We start from the raw sequence: 15000 nt of genomic DNA, 5'->3' as shown, positions 1-15000 counted from the left end.
CAGAATTAAAGGAAAGGAGCCATCCGGCATGGAAGGGCTTAAAGGGGATAGGCTAAAACCCACTCGCTAGCGAGAGGGTGCCGAGGAGATAAAGGAAATAGACTGGCCGAAGCCGAAATGAAAGGAAAAGTAACCCCTGGCACGGAAGAGGATGAAAAACGCGAGACCCTAGCAGCCCTGAGGGCTGGAAGCGATCGAAGAGTAGCGTGCGCCGTGTGCATTAGAACGACGGGTGCTGCACACGAATCCCGAGTACACAAAGTCGTCAGAGTCGACATGACGTCACGTATTCACCAAACTTTTTTGTTTTCATAAATTCGGACGCACCAAAACATGACAATTTGTCGTCGTTCTCAAGCTTTATCTCCCTGCACGTGGACAGACACTGTCTATTTCGATTTCGGGACGGCCAGGAAAGCGAAAAGGAATAGATAGCGCTCACAGTCGTTGGCCAACGGGGCGTGGCTCTGCAGAAGGGGAGCGAGTTGGCTCTAACACCAGGATACGCACTAACACCTGCCGTACCGAGAGATTCATGGGAATGAATTGAAAACAAAATGGCGACTGCGAGATTAAAAGGGAAAATCCCACCCAGAACAAAAGAAGGAAGTGTCACTGAGGTGAATAGAATAGGCTGGTGGCAACAACAACAACAACAACAGCAACAAAATTCTGCCCGGCGCGGAAGAAGTTGAAGGTCGTCTTGATTTACCCGTTGAAGGGTTTTGTTACTTTAAGAATCTTAATTCCCCTTAGGAGGGGGATTCTGCTTTCCTCACTGATTTTTATCACACTCCTCACACCTTCATATTCTACCCTCCCTATCTTCAGTTTGAATGAAACCCTTTTGTTTAGATCTAGCTAATGAACGATAGTTTTGTCTGCTTCCCCCCAAAGGAGATTTTGTTCTTACGATGAAAATCGCTATCATTGTACAAATGTAACACCATCATTTAACCCGCTCCTTGTCATTTGGATTGTATGAAATCATTCTGGGTCCCACAATGCAATTTCATTCAGCTGAGGACAGATCTTGTTGAAGCTATTCAAACTGCTAAGTAATATACTGGTCAATCGAGTGTGGGTAGACTAACGATTCTCTCATCGTGCCAGTACAGGAACAGATCTTGTATACTACGTACACTTTATCCGATAGTGACTACCATCCACTTAATACGTTTTTCTAAACGGTGCTCTTCATTTTGTTTTCGTCCAAATTCATAGGATATTTTCCTTGTAATCATGGGGTAGCTTGAAAAAGGTATCTTAGTAGTTCTGATCTATCCAAGCCAAATGTATGTGTCCCTGTATGCCATAGAGACACTTCTAAAGAGAATAAGATAGTTGGGTGACAGCCAGAACAAGAATTTTGGGCAAAACACAGGGTGCGTTAATTTATTTAATCGAGTATTGCTTTAAGCTACTTCAACGCTGAATTTAATTGTCAATCACTCACTAACCTCTACTAGATCTTAGTTTGAGATTCCATTTATGAGATTCTGTGCCTTCCCAAGGGGTTTATGAACCCCTAGCTGAAAGTCACAGCTCAAAAATAAATAAATAAATAAATAAATAAATAAATAAATAAATAAATAAATAAATAAATAAATAAATAAATAAATAAATAAATAAATAAATATAAATCTGGTGTTACACAATTTTTTTTATTTTTTAAGATTGCTGAACTCTGCCAAATTCCATACAAGGGTGAAATTGTTGTTCTTGCTGATATAAAATTATTTTATCTATATCTATAGAAAGCCTCCATCCTCATAGATTTAAGAAGGATTTCGATCGATTGCTTACAAACGATTTGTTTTAGCTAATACAAAACGGTCTTAGTCGGACTTGGGTAAGCTCTCCTTTGTTCTCTAAGGTTTGAGAACCATTTCGTTAAACTCCTTCATCCTGATTGATGACTTAACAATGGTTTTGTTCCGGCCATAGCCAAAGGATTTCCCCCGGTTTTGGGGAGTATTTTGTTAAAATTTTCGTCTGCAACAAACCTAAGGGCTTGTTCCTTGGAAACAATATCACACCAATGAGGTCTTGTCATACAACAGAAAAGGGAATAACTTAAGAGGAGTAGAGGAACGAAGGGATAATGGAAGTTAAAAGTAATTAGAATTTTTATTTTAGAGATCAGGCTCAAATTACAATATGATGCTGAGTGGCTTTGTTCATAGTGCTGCAATTAAAGCTCCTAAAATATTGACTGAAAAAAACATACAGCCAATATCCCATAGTACGCTCAGTTTATAGAAACAGACTTTGTCCTACAAGGGTGAGAAGTCATTCTGAGTGACGTTTCAAAAAGTAGTGGTTACACGACTTTGTAAAACACCGTGGCGTCTTTAAGAATTTAGTCTTGACTGGCACTAGACAATTCATTCAGACTAAGAAGGAACCATGTGTCCCAAGGAATTAAAAATTAGTCTCAATTACCCCTTCAATATCACCATATTAGCTTTAAAGATTTAGTTTTGGGTGTCCCTACACAATATGACTGGAATTAGAATAACACAATTCATTCTAAAATATATCAGGTTTAATTATATTCTAATTTTTTAACAAAACAACATGAAATACAAATGAATTATGAGAAGCTGAGTTCACAAGGGACTCAAATCCACTGAATTTAAATTTTCGTTGTAATAATAGCCAAGAAATGGCGCACTGAGTAGGGTCTATTGAGAAATTGATTTCGAATGCGCTCCATCTCTCCTGCAGGTGTACTTTGGAACGACGTCGGGCTTAGTCATCGTGATGGACGTCCACGGTGCCATGGTGTCCCAAGTCCCCCTCCTGGACGACACAGCCATCACGGCGCTCGCCTGGTCTTGCCCCAAGTTCAAGATGGAAGAGAACGAGGAGGCCTACCACAGGAGTGCCAGGGATGGTAGGTGTTGTCGATTCCCCGTCTGTGTTCTCAAGTATTCAGTCAAATGTTTCAATCGTTTTCCTTTGTACATCTTTGAACCAGTGAATCCTAACTCTTTTTTTTTTTTTTTTTTTTGAGTAGCCACCCAAAAATCCGTCCTATATCTACCAAAGAAACCCTCATCCTCACGAAATCACACTTTAATTAGTTGTGAAAAAATGTTCTCATAACTAAAAAAAAGTTATAGATAAAGAGGTTGTAATAAATATTAGTAATTATAGTGATTTTCATCTTGTTAAGTGTAGATCATAATTAGCAACAGCTCATGAGAAACGATCATAAAATCCTCATACTTTAATAACCTAGTTCTACGTCATCAGCGTCCCATTTTTGAGTCATAACCCATGGGTACAAAGACTAAACTAAATTATTTTGTACTGAGTGGTATTTTAAAGGTTACTCCGGCTGTCGTCATCGTGCCCGGTACAAGGCCATAAAATCATGAAAACGTCACAAAATTCATTAAGCCATGAATAACAACGGAAAAAGTCATATTTACAGTTGTCATAAAATAGTGTATTGTATTTGAATACCATTATTTGTATGGATTAAAAGTTACGAAAATGTAAATGAATAGATTATATGCAACTGTAATAACTGCCTGTGTAATTAAATCTTTATGACCTCTGGAAGTTTTCCCGTCGTTTTGAACTTCAAAACACATATAATTAGAGGATATAAATGTTTTCAATGTTTTTATACCAGAAGCTATAAAAACATAAAAATCTACACATTAACCTGTCTATACACCATGTTATCTGCTTTGTGCGTTCAGTTGTTTAGATAAATGTTCCATCTATGTTCCTATACTTCTTCCTGTGCATCTGAAATGTGGTTTTACTTTCCCGTAGATTTTGGGCCCTACGTGATGGCAAAATCAGATGTTGAGGACAAAATGTACTCCTCTGCAGTGAATACAAGTAATTTATTCATCTATTTATTCATATATTTATATTTTTATTTACTTGTTTATTTAATTAATTGTTTATTCATTCGTTTATTCATTTCTTTATTTATTTTCTTACCTATATTCTATAGCTGACGAAAAATGAAGCAAATGTCCACATATATATTTTAGGATCTGCTGTACTGCAACTTGCTGTCAGAATTTGTATTTTCAATATACATAATAAATTAGGAGGTTTGTTGTCATTCGATTTGTGGTTTCGTCGTATTAAAACTGGACCAATCCCGTACCACTAACTGGTGCCTGCTGCCACTATGGGGGTGTGGGGGAGGTAAGGAGCCTACATTACGAGGGACCTAACTGTGGCCAAAACCATCACCTTTGCCCCACGTGCTCTGGCTGCCAGAGCAAGTGGCAGCCATCGGTAACAGATCGATTCGAATTTGGTTCCACACTGCAGTCAAAACCAACAGCGCCACATAACACATATTGCTGTGGTTCATTGATTTCCATCTCGCTTCACACCGCGTAGACTTGGATTCACATTTGACAACATATGGGGCGAAGGTGACCGCGGCTTCAGTTGTAGCTTAACGCCTCCTGGTGGAAACTCTTTACCTCTCTTCATGTTCTCAATCTTTTGGCAGAGGGGGAGGAGGAGGTAGTTAGAACCCCCTCTGGATCGGGTTGGGGTACTTTTCTTATCCTGGTTCTCATCAAGTTATTTTGTTCATCTCTGTGATGGCTTCTCCGTAGCGAATGGATCATTTTTTTAAGGTCTAGAGGCCCCTCATAGTTGAATAAAATCGCCTGACGTCACCAGAACAAGATTATCAGAGTACCCACGGGACCTTTATGAATTAATTGAAGCATTTTCAACATTTTAGTGTTTTACGTTGTTCTAAGCTGAATGAAGTTGTCTGACGATAGCAGAGCAGATCACTAAAGTGACCACTGGGCGTTAATGGCTTAATAATACTGGAATGCTACAGCTACATCATTACCCCGTTAACGCCCAGAGATGGCCTGTGTTGAAAGAAAAAAAAAACTTCTGAAACAAAAACCTCTGAGGAGGCCACTGGGTTTTAATGGGATTAATCTCTTCCATTACCAGCAGAACTCGGGTGGCTTCTGGCGGTCGTGTTCCAGACGGGGCTAGTGTACTTGGTGAGGTCCTACGACGACGTGTCGCCTGTGGTCATCCGAACAGGTCTCCGAGGGGTTCTCGTCGAGTGGACCAACTCCGGAGAGCTGCTGGCCGTGGCGGGGCACCTGCCTGACGAGGGCTGCACCGTGGGATCTACGGCGCACCACCCTGTTAGAAATGTCATCAAATTCTACACGAGGCACGGGAACCTGCGTTACACGCATCGGTTACCTCCATCCCAGGTAAGACAGGTCGACGGGTAGGTGGTTGTGGGGAAGGGTAGGGAGTTGGAGTGGATGGGGAGTTGGGATGGGTGGGAAGTTGGGGGTACGTAGGGAAGTCGGGATGAGCTGGGAGGATTCATTCATCGGGAGGAAAATCTGGAAGTGCTAAATGCATGATAATCGGATAATTATAATGGGAAACAACGAAGGATATAGGCGTAAGAATAGACCAGATAGAGACGTGAAGGGGAAAGGGAAAGAAGAGAATATTCAGACAAAAAAGAGTAAGAAATGCACAAAGGAAAAAGGTTCATATTACGAGATGCTGGTAAATGAAGAAGGGAGAAATGGATGGATGGAGAAAAGCATTAAGTTAGGATATTGTACGAAATAATGATGAAGAAAAGAGTAAGGGCTGTATTTTCAAAGTTAACTTAAGTGTTAGGGTTCCCTTTCCATAATTTCAGGGTCTTGTAATTTGATCATCATTAAAGCGAGTAATAAATGTATGTGAAAGGCACATCCCCGCAAGATTTCATTTATGTGGTAAATGAATAAGATACCCAATGGTTTATCAAAATAACTATTCCCAAAGTTAGGTGATAGAAAACACTAATACATAAGCAATGGCCCCCAGAAACTAGAACAATGTGTGCTATGAGATTAAGAAAATAAAGAGGTCAAAGGCAGAGTAAGTGTCTGAGGTACGAGACATAAATAAGAAAAATAAAAATAGTAATGGATGTAAGATATTTAAATAAAAGACGTTGTGACACAAATGACTTTACAAAAATACGTAATATATTCTTTTTCGTTTTTCCAACAAAAGGGGAAGAGAAAGATTCTTTAAGAAAACTGAGAAAGTATGTGGAGGTATTTTAGGAGAGAAAGAGGAAGGTAAGGGTACATTTGAAGAGAATACAGTAGATGAGAAGAAAAGTGGTTCCTTACGAGGCGTTAGAGAAGAGACGGGGAATTTTATGTTTTTTTTTTTTTTTTTTTTTTTTTTTTTTTTTTTTTTTTTTTTTTTTTTTTTTTTTTTTTTTTTTTGCTACTTCCCTTGTAAAGGAAAAAACCCTTGGTATATGTATGTATATTTCATGAGAGAACGGAGGGTTTTAGAGGGGCTTTGGCGAAAGAATGGGAAGAAGCATTAATGAAACTGAGTAAATATGGAAATGTGATAAGAAAAATGAAAGACAAAGACCCGGATGTGAATAATAAAAAATATCACAAATATGTCTAAAACGAATGAAGACCATATGTTGAAAAAGGTTTAGCTGAGGCCAAAGCCGTCAAACTTGTCCTGCGTAGTCGAACGGGCAAGAATTACCAGCAACCATTGGGAGGGATCGGACTTTCGTCCACGTATTTCTAAAACAAATTAAAAAATCAGTGCCAGATCCACCACCTTTGCCCTGTGTACTCGGATGATCGGGGTAAGTGGCAGAAACTAGTAGCCGTTTAGGAGTCTATTCGGAAAATGTGAGAGGAAGGAAAAAAAGTTCCAGATGGCTGGGGAAGGGAGCGTTGATGGCTCTACATCAAAGAAAAAGGAGAGGCATGCATGGAGGGGAAGGAAGAGGCAAAAACTGGGGAGGCTGTATCAAGCAGAGGAGGTTTTGCGAGACGCAGTGGATGGATAAAGAGGCTGGGGAAGGGAGCGCCTTCTAGGCAGCTGCCCAAGTCCCAAATAAAAACGGGAACCTTGCAATCTGAACACGATGCTTTTGCTGGAAGTATATGGAGAAGAATTTAAAGGGAAAGACGTATCAGGGTGGGATGGGGGGAGGTGCATAATTATGTCGGTACCTAGGATCCGAAATACCGTTAATACTTTGTTAGTGGCGACATTATGTGCTGATGAGGAGGATTAACAAGTGGGACGGGGGATGGCAAGAAACTAGTACGTGCTATGGGAATTTTTACCTCTTAATATTTATCCCTTGCTGATATACAGGGCAGACATAAATATTCCACGTGCCTTTGGGGTTATAATGTTTGAATTACTTTTATACACAGAAACAGGTCAGTCGGACGTACAAAGAAAATGGAAATGAGGTGTATATATACGACAGAAATAGGTTTGGAAAAGGTGTGTGGCACTGTGGACAAGAAAACTTTAGGAATAGTGACAGAATCATGTGGGACGGAAGAATCGGAAAACTCCGTTCGTGGAAAGTGGCACCGTAGTCGACGAATACTTCGAACACATTTGGAAAGAACAAGAAAAACGAGGCAGGAAAGGAACGAGATATGAGTCCATGGGCAGTCAGTTCCAAGTGCACTAAGAGAAACTTGAGACAATTTGCATTTTGTCGTCGATCACCAGAACTTTTGCTCTTGGGGGTAGAGAAGAAGTGGATAATCAAAGGTGACAAAATAAGGATTTATGGAGAGGCGATGAAACTTGATACTTATGAGCACTATATTTTGGTTGGAAATTAATTTCTAATCATAAACTAATGATGCATTTTTCTGGTTCATAGGGGTATCACCCAAGTTCTTATATTATTGGCACCGTACAATTTATACCGTCATCACTTCATATAGAGAATACCTGAGGTGCTGGCCTCAAGGTCCCAAACTTTGAAGGAGCCCCAAGTCTTTTGGCTAATGATATTTTTACTAGTTTTACATGTCAATGATAATTCAATCAGTTAGTCATTAATTAGCTTTTCTGTCATCAATTACCTTCCTGTAACTCACAGACAACACGTGGTAAATGTTCCTAAGACAAAAATTGCTTATGAACTATTTTTTATATACAAACTTTCATAATAGGAGTCTGGTGGAAATGTCAGCGTTACAATAAGATATTCATGAGTGTGTGGTGATGTCATGGATACTGGTTGTTGGCTTATTGATTTGATAACATCTGAATTAGTTGATTAAACAAAGGGCTTACAAAATAAGAACATACCGTCAGGAGACCTTTTGGTCCATAACTAGGTCGGATGCTAAGAATAGATAGTTAAACACCACATCCAACATATTTCTTTTCTGTGGTCTTTACTAACACTCCTGCCCACTTTCTCCTGCAGACGCCGGTGACGGCATTGACTTGGGGCCACAACGACAAGCGTGTCTTCATTGCCACGGGGGCCCAGGTCCACATCGGCCGTGTCTCGCGCCGCATCGCGTCCTTGCAGCTCCTGTGTCGCCTGAACATCAAGGCGCAGGTTCGCGACGAGGACGATGTTTGCAAACTACCGCTTCCTCGTCGGCTTCGAGCTCTTGTTACTGCACTCTACACCCAAACCATCAGGGTAAGTCATTCTAACTTCTTCAGCCACGTCCTCCTCCTCCTCCTCCTCCTCCTCCTTCTCCTCCTCCTCCTCCTTCTCCTCCTCCTTCTCCTCCTTCTCCTTCTCCTTCTCCTTCTCCTCCTCCTTCTCCTTCTCCTCCTCCTTCTTCTTCTCCTCTCTCTCATCTGCCTCCCTCCCGTCCTCCTGAGCCTCGCCAAAACAACTCCCGTAAGCCATTTACATTAAGAAACATAAATCCTGCCCACACAGCAGCCCATGAGAATAGTTTGTAGGCAGTATATAATCAACAGGGTAGAGCCCTGAATCACACATATTAGCCTCTCTACACGATACAACTACAACTCACAAGACACAACAAGAAACCCACACCTGCAATAATGAATCACAAAGTATACATTACTTTTAAGTCCAAACAATTCCATACTAAATCAAGTATCTTCCAGATAGACACATACCACACAGAAAAAACACTGTCCCACCTTTGTCTATGTCTACTCCCAACACTAGAACAATATCAACAAAGAATTGGACAGGAGACTAGCTACAGACACAATACAAAAGGTACAGTGCATGCCATCTTACAACGCCTAACATCTAAACAATTCAAATGACAAGATAATCTTTGCTTTCTTTGTATGGTTTGTTGCAAGAGACACCAGAGGCAACAGACAGATTCATCAAAACCAAGATTTGACACTCATATTCTTTTCTTCACTTTACTTCAACTGACTGACACTCTCCACCTTGTTATTTTTTATACCGCAATTCTACGGATCTTCTGCAAGAGATATCAGAGCTAACCGACTGATTAATTGGTTAAAAACAATATTTGAGATTCCTTTCTTCCCTTTATACCAGCTGACTGACTCTCTCCACCCCGTTCTTTCCGGCTCCAACAGTTTTATATCCCGGAGGCACAGGAAGTCCGGGAATTCGTGTCCCGACCTCCGCACAACGCGCAGCGGCTCCACTGCACAATGATACGGCACGACGATGACCTCATCCCGACACCGGGGGCCTGTTACACGCTCTACCTCGAGTACCTGGGGGGGCTCGTCCCGCTCCTCAAGGGCAAACGCACCTCCAAGATTAGGCCCGAGTTCGTCATCTTTGACCCACAAGCTGGTCAGTGAATATTTACTACCTTTTGAGTATGCTTACTCATTTATACAGGGTTATATAGGATGTTCGAGAAGTCCCGCCTCATAATAATCAATTAAATAGTGTATTAATGTTCTTTAATCAAACAAATGTTAATTGGCAAGTTCCTTTATTCATGTTGAAGAACAGTTATATGACTGTTTGCGTAAAGTATATAATTTCGACGCTTTACATTGTCTATTCCTATTCGGTGGGATTTTTTAGACAACCTGTTTTTAGTTGTGACTTAACTCCTTGGCTGCAATTTTACTCGGATGAGGAAACCGCCTTTTGTATTTTGCTGGTGGAAACTCCTCTCGTACTTCAACGGGTTAAACCTAGCACTGTTATCTATGTGACTGTAGCATTCACTTCCCATGCGTGTTCTAAATGCCACCAAACGATTCTATTGGCTGAGAAAACCTTTTCCTCTCTTGCAGTCATAGGATTAGTGCACTGAACCAAGTTATGTAATATCGAGTCGCTTTTCCTTTAAGCATTTTCATCTCTTGAGGTCTCGAGTACAGGTAAGTCTTAGTTTGCGCAATATATAGGAACCGAGAGGCATCGTGTAAATAAAAGAGCGCGAAAAATTAAATTTGGAGGGGGGTTACAGAGGGTTACCAAGATATCCATCACATAATTTTTTTGTGCTTCATATATATATATGCAAGGTTGACCACGTGGTCAACCTTGCATTTTCAAGAACACACGCTCCCAGTGTTTTTCCTGCATATATATATATTATATATATATATATATATTGTGTGTGTGTTATGTTATATATATATATATATATATATATATATATATATATATATATATATTTGACATCCAGAAATACAGAAATACTGAAGCACAAAAAATAATTTTATGTGATGGATATGTATATATACATATATATATATATATATATATATATACATATATATTATATATATATATATTTATATATATGTATGTATATGTATATGTATATGTACATGTGTATGTATATGTATGTGCATATGTATATGCATATGTATATGTATATGTATATGTATATGTATATGAACCCGACTCGTATTAATTCAGACAAACCGCATAATTCAAATAAAATGTATTATTTAATCAGTCGAGTTAAACCAAATTCGCATAAAATAAAATCACGTAGATTAAGAACTACCTGTGCTCGAAGACTATATGTTCCTTGTTTTCCAAGACCTTAAACGGATAAATTCTGTATACGAGATTATGTCCAAGTGTCCTTGTACTTAATCCTGCAATGTCCTTTTTAGATAGATATATATATGATTTTGTGTGTAGGAAAACGGGTAATTCAATTATATGTGAGTTTTTACGAGTGTATATGTTTCACATTTTGGTACCAACTACTTTTACTTTTTGAGCATGTTTGGTTTTGTGTTGTTTCTTTCTGTTCCTTTAATTCCTCAAAGCTTCTTTAAAACCAGTTGTGGCTTGGGCACGTATCATCTCTCCTGGTATCTCAATCCACCTGTCTATTTCTTAGGTTAGTAAAATGCATTTATTGCCATTCTAATCTCTTGTGCGATAGGAATTTGTGTTTTGGTGTTTTGCATTTTGGTGGACTGACGAAGTCATCGTTGTAAATTTGTTGCCATCTACGCATTTGCACAGAGGCTTTTTGTTTCCTTCCTATTTTCATTATTGGTTTACCTAATTTTTTGGGGGCTTTTTCTCTATGACAACCCAGTTCATTGTTTCTGGTTGGGCACATCATAATTTATTCTTTCTTGATGTAGGTATTTACACTTAGACGAGTGCCTACATTATTAATCGTACCTTTTAGGTAGTGCAAATTTCTCATCACCATATCATTACACCAGTATTTTTTAACCTTTTTTGAATGGTGGCGTATTTACCTACCAAGGCGATTCATACTTTTATTCAATCACGTTCTCGTCATAAGATAAATCCTTTAATAATAATCAAAGCTCTAGATTGTGAATATATGACAGAATAAAAAATTAATGGCCCATTTGTATATAATTTTAATATCACTGAGACACATCGGTAATACGTAAATTATGGAAAAAAACATTTTCCATGCCAAAACAACTAAATCAAACATCTTTGATTATGAAACTCTGCCTTTCGTGCTGAGTCTGCGGTCGAACCGAATTTCCCGTGTATTTACTTCTTTTGTTGCTTCCAATTGTTTCGATGCACCGAAAAGGTGAAAATATGTAGTAAACCCTCGATGTATCGAACTTAATGGGGAGAAGGCTTTGTCGTCATAGCCGAAGATTTGATATGCTCGAAGATTCTGTCAAGTTGAACTTTCTACACATATCAAACTTTGGGTCGTTTTATGAAATGGAAGTTTGGCACACACTCCAACCAGTGTACCAGTTCCTATATAAGCCATAATGATTTATAAATCATTCATACCAGAGGTCATAGAAAAGCGTAAACTTCAAAATTTCGGTATTTGTAAACAGCATATTGTCTACTCCTTCAGTGTCCTTTTTCCTTTCCAGCAGAACAAGACCTGAACCGGGATTCGAACGGCGAGAGATCCGGTGGCGGTGGAAACGGCGGCGGCGGAAGTTGTGGGACCGGGGGCGGAGGAAACGGCAGTGGGGTCGGCCCCCACCTCAGCAACGGCCACGCCCTCAGTGACACCTCCGACACCGAGTATGAAGACATGTGTGCTTCGCCCCGTCTCCAGAGACGGCGCAAGCTCAAGCGAAGGTACGCACCATCGGGTACCTGGAGGTTTTCCGGTGAACTCAAGTCTTGCCATATATACTTCTGTGCTTGTTTCAGCTGTTTAAATGTAAATGTAATCTACTGTAACTTTTCTAAGACCTTCCTGCAATGTACTGTAATCTACTACATCTTCGCTGAGATCTTACGCAATTTTACAGTATTTTTCATTGTGATATATCCAGGTACCCTCTTAGAGCGGATCTGTTGAAACCCAATCTTCTGTAAATCTGTTACAATCTACTGCAACTGTAACACTTTCATTATGGTGCCACCATTTGCTGATTTTGTTCAGCTGAGGGACCGACCTGGATCTACCCATCAGCAGCAGTGACCAGATTTACCATGGTCATGCTAAACTTAACACATTTTCTTAGAAATGATACTATGTTGATAGAAAATATATACAGCAAAAATCGAACACAGATGAACAAAATATCAGGCATCTTTACCAGTCTAGTATAATTTCAGCTGTTGTCTAGCATATTCTAGCTTAATAAATCTAGTGGCCCAGCTCACCAGTAAAACATTGTTTGGTATAAACAAGGACAAAGTATACGAGCGGCGTTCCTTTAGCCAGGGTGCTCAAACTGATATAGAAACACACGTTGGACATTTTTCTTAAGCTACCGTTTCATGTTTGCATATTATAGAGCCTTACTTGATAAGAGACAATTACTCTTATTAGGGCAGATAGTGGTTCTCAGTTAGGAGTCATACAATAAGAGAAGAAAACCAAATTATAGCTAGTTCAGAACAAACGCTCAATATTCTTTTGATTATATTTTAGCCACCTCTTCTATCCTTGGGGAAATTATGCCAAAGAGATGCGGTGATAAAAGTAGTACAGGAGAGAGATAAGGGGAGGGGGGGGAGTAAAGGATGGAAAGTAGAAATTAAAGGTGATCAACATCCTTCTTTGAGTGAAGACTAGATATCATCATGCAAACAAGCGCGCAGAGATAATTCTCCATCCACTGTACCAGATATAATTTCAGGCTAATATACACTTATTCAATTCACTTCCATCTATCCTAGTGTTAGACGATCACATTTTCCTGGGGTCACTCGCAAACAGAATCAATCTTATTGTTCCTCTGTCCTCAATAAAATCCATCCGTGTTTCAGAATACGTGAACGTTTGGAGAGCGAGTCGGACGAGCTGGTGTATCTGGATACGCTACCTGAGGTAAGGTTGACTGCAATGAATACATATATAAAAAACAGTAAATAAACATACAGATATGCGTGCACATACATATATTCATGACCTTAATGTGACCTATCTACCCCCAGCAACACCGCCTAGTGGAGGTCACGTCGAATATTTGGGGCACCAAGTTCAAGCTCCACGGTGTGGCCTCGTCCCTTCCGGCTAACCTGGGTCAGGTCACCTACAAGACGTCCTTGCTCCACCTGCAGCCGCGGCAGATGACCCTGGTCATCACCGAACTCCGAGAGGACATTCTTCCTCGACCGGACCCGAGCTTCAATCCCAACGTTTTCTCCGAGGATGAGGAGGACTTAAGTAGGTGTTGCATACCTCAGTTCCCCAAAAGATATGCAGGCAAACAACAAATGACTTATTGGTCCTTACGAGGCTGCTTACGAATTGTAAAGGGGGTGTAAACAGTGGAAATGGCTTAGAGCAACTGACTTATTTTAGGTCTATGAGCTGAGAAATAAGTTAGGTTGCGGTAGGACTCCATATATTTCTTTCTTTCTTCCCAAGAACAGTGTGTGCCTGAAATAATCTGCCATTTGAAATATTAAATGTAAACAATATTGAACCTCACAAGTCAAAAGAGTGTGTCTCTCTTCTACAGTAATACATATTGGTTTATTTCCTCATTCACTTCTAATATTTATTTTTGGACTATGTACAGTTTATTTTTATTGACCATCATTTATTTCAATTAGATTTTTTTCATTTTGTTTTTCTTATAGTTGTTCCTTTTGTTTTCTTTCTTTGTTCTCTTTGTTCTTTGTGTGTTCGTACTTTTGGGTGTATATGGGTTACGCAAAAATTGGTTGTCAGTCTACTGTTCCTTCTGTGGCGCATTGGTCCTTTAACATCAAGCGTCAGTTAAAATTAGCAAAAAGAAAGTCAAATATGTTAGAAATAAAAATGATAATCAGAGGAGTGATTTCTACTTGGTTTTGGCACTGCGTCCCTTGTTTGCATAATTGCTCCCCACCCTCGACACACACACGACCCACTCTCCATCCTTCAAATTAAAGTTTTCGATAGATCTATGAGCTCATTTATAATATGATAGTTAACTATTGGAAAACAGACACGTACAAAATGTCATGGTTATGAAAGATTAATTGATGCCCAAGGGAAAACGTGAATATCAGGTAGAATATATATTCATTTTCTGTGAATAGTGAGCACTTTCTGCCTCCTTTAGGAATACTGTCCGCCTCCTTTGGGAATTGTATCCAAAAGTTTGGAAACAATTGTTGCATGCGGAATTTGCAAAGGGCCGACAAAATACTGCTCCCCAATCGGTTATCATGAATACATTACAGGGAGCTGATTCTAATCCTATGGGCACCAGAGATGTCTCCAAACCTGATAAGACTGAAAAGTAAGCAGCCACTGGGCCCCATAGAAAAGATCGAGAGTCATTAACCCT

General features: G+C 39.7%; 1 protein-coding gene across 6 annotated transcripts in view; it reads left to right on the top strand.

The window, feature by feature from the left end:
• Tusp (WD40 superfamily protein Tusp) overlaps nt 1-15000 on the top strand; it is a 126128-nt gene that overhangs the window by 83910 nt on the left and 27218 nt on the right. For 2 of the 6 annotated variants that reach the window (XM_076208647.1, XM_076208641.1), the window contains exons 5-12: nt 2731-2899; nt 3793-3861; nt 4963-5237; nt 8264-8488; nt 9388-9613; nt 12130-12343; nt 13487-13547; nt 13655-13886. In XM_076208647.1, the coding sequence (XP_076064762.1) occupies nt 2731-2899; nt 3793-3861; nt 4963-5237; nt 8264-8488; nt 9388-9613; nt 12130-12343; nt 13487-13547; nt 13655-13886 (1471 nt within the window). The remainder of the gene's footprint in view (nt 1-2730; nt 2900-3792; nt 3862-4962; nt 5238-8263; nt 8489-9387; nt 9614-12129; nt 12344-13486; nt 13548-13654; nt 13887-15000) is intronic. The other 4 variants (XM_076208644.1, XM_076208642.1, XM_076208646.1 and 1 more) reach the window with 4 other exon arrangements.

This window comes from Oratosquilla oratoria, chromosome 25 (genome assembly GCF_046742065.1).
Source record: "Oratosquilla oratoria isolate Oo_2021 chromosome 25, ASM4674206v1, whole genome shotgun sequence".
Classification (NCBI taxonomy): domain Eukaryota; kingdom Metazoa; phylum Arthropoda; class Malacostraca; order Stomatopoda; family Squillidae; genus Oratosquilla; species Oratosquilla oratoria.
The sequence above is the reverse complement of the archived record's forward strand: the minus strand, read 5'-3'. Positions and strand labels throughout refer to the sequence as shown.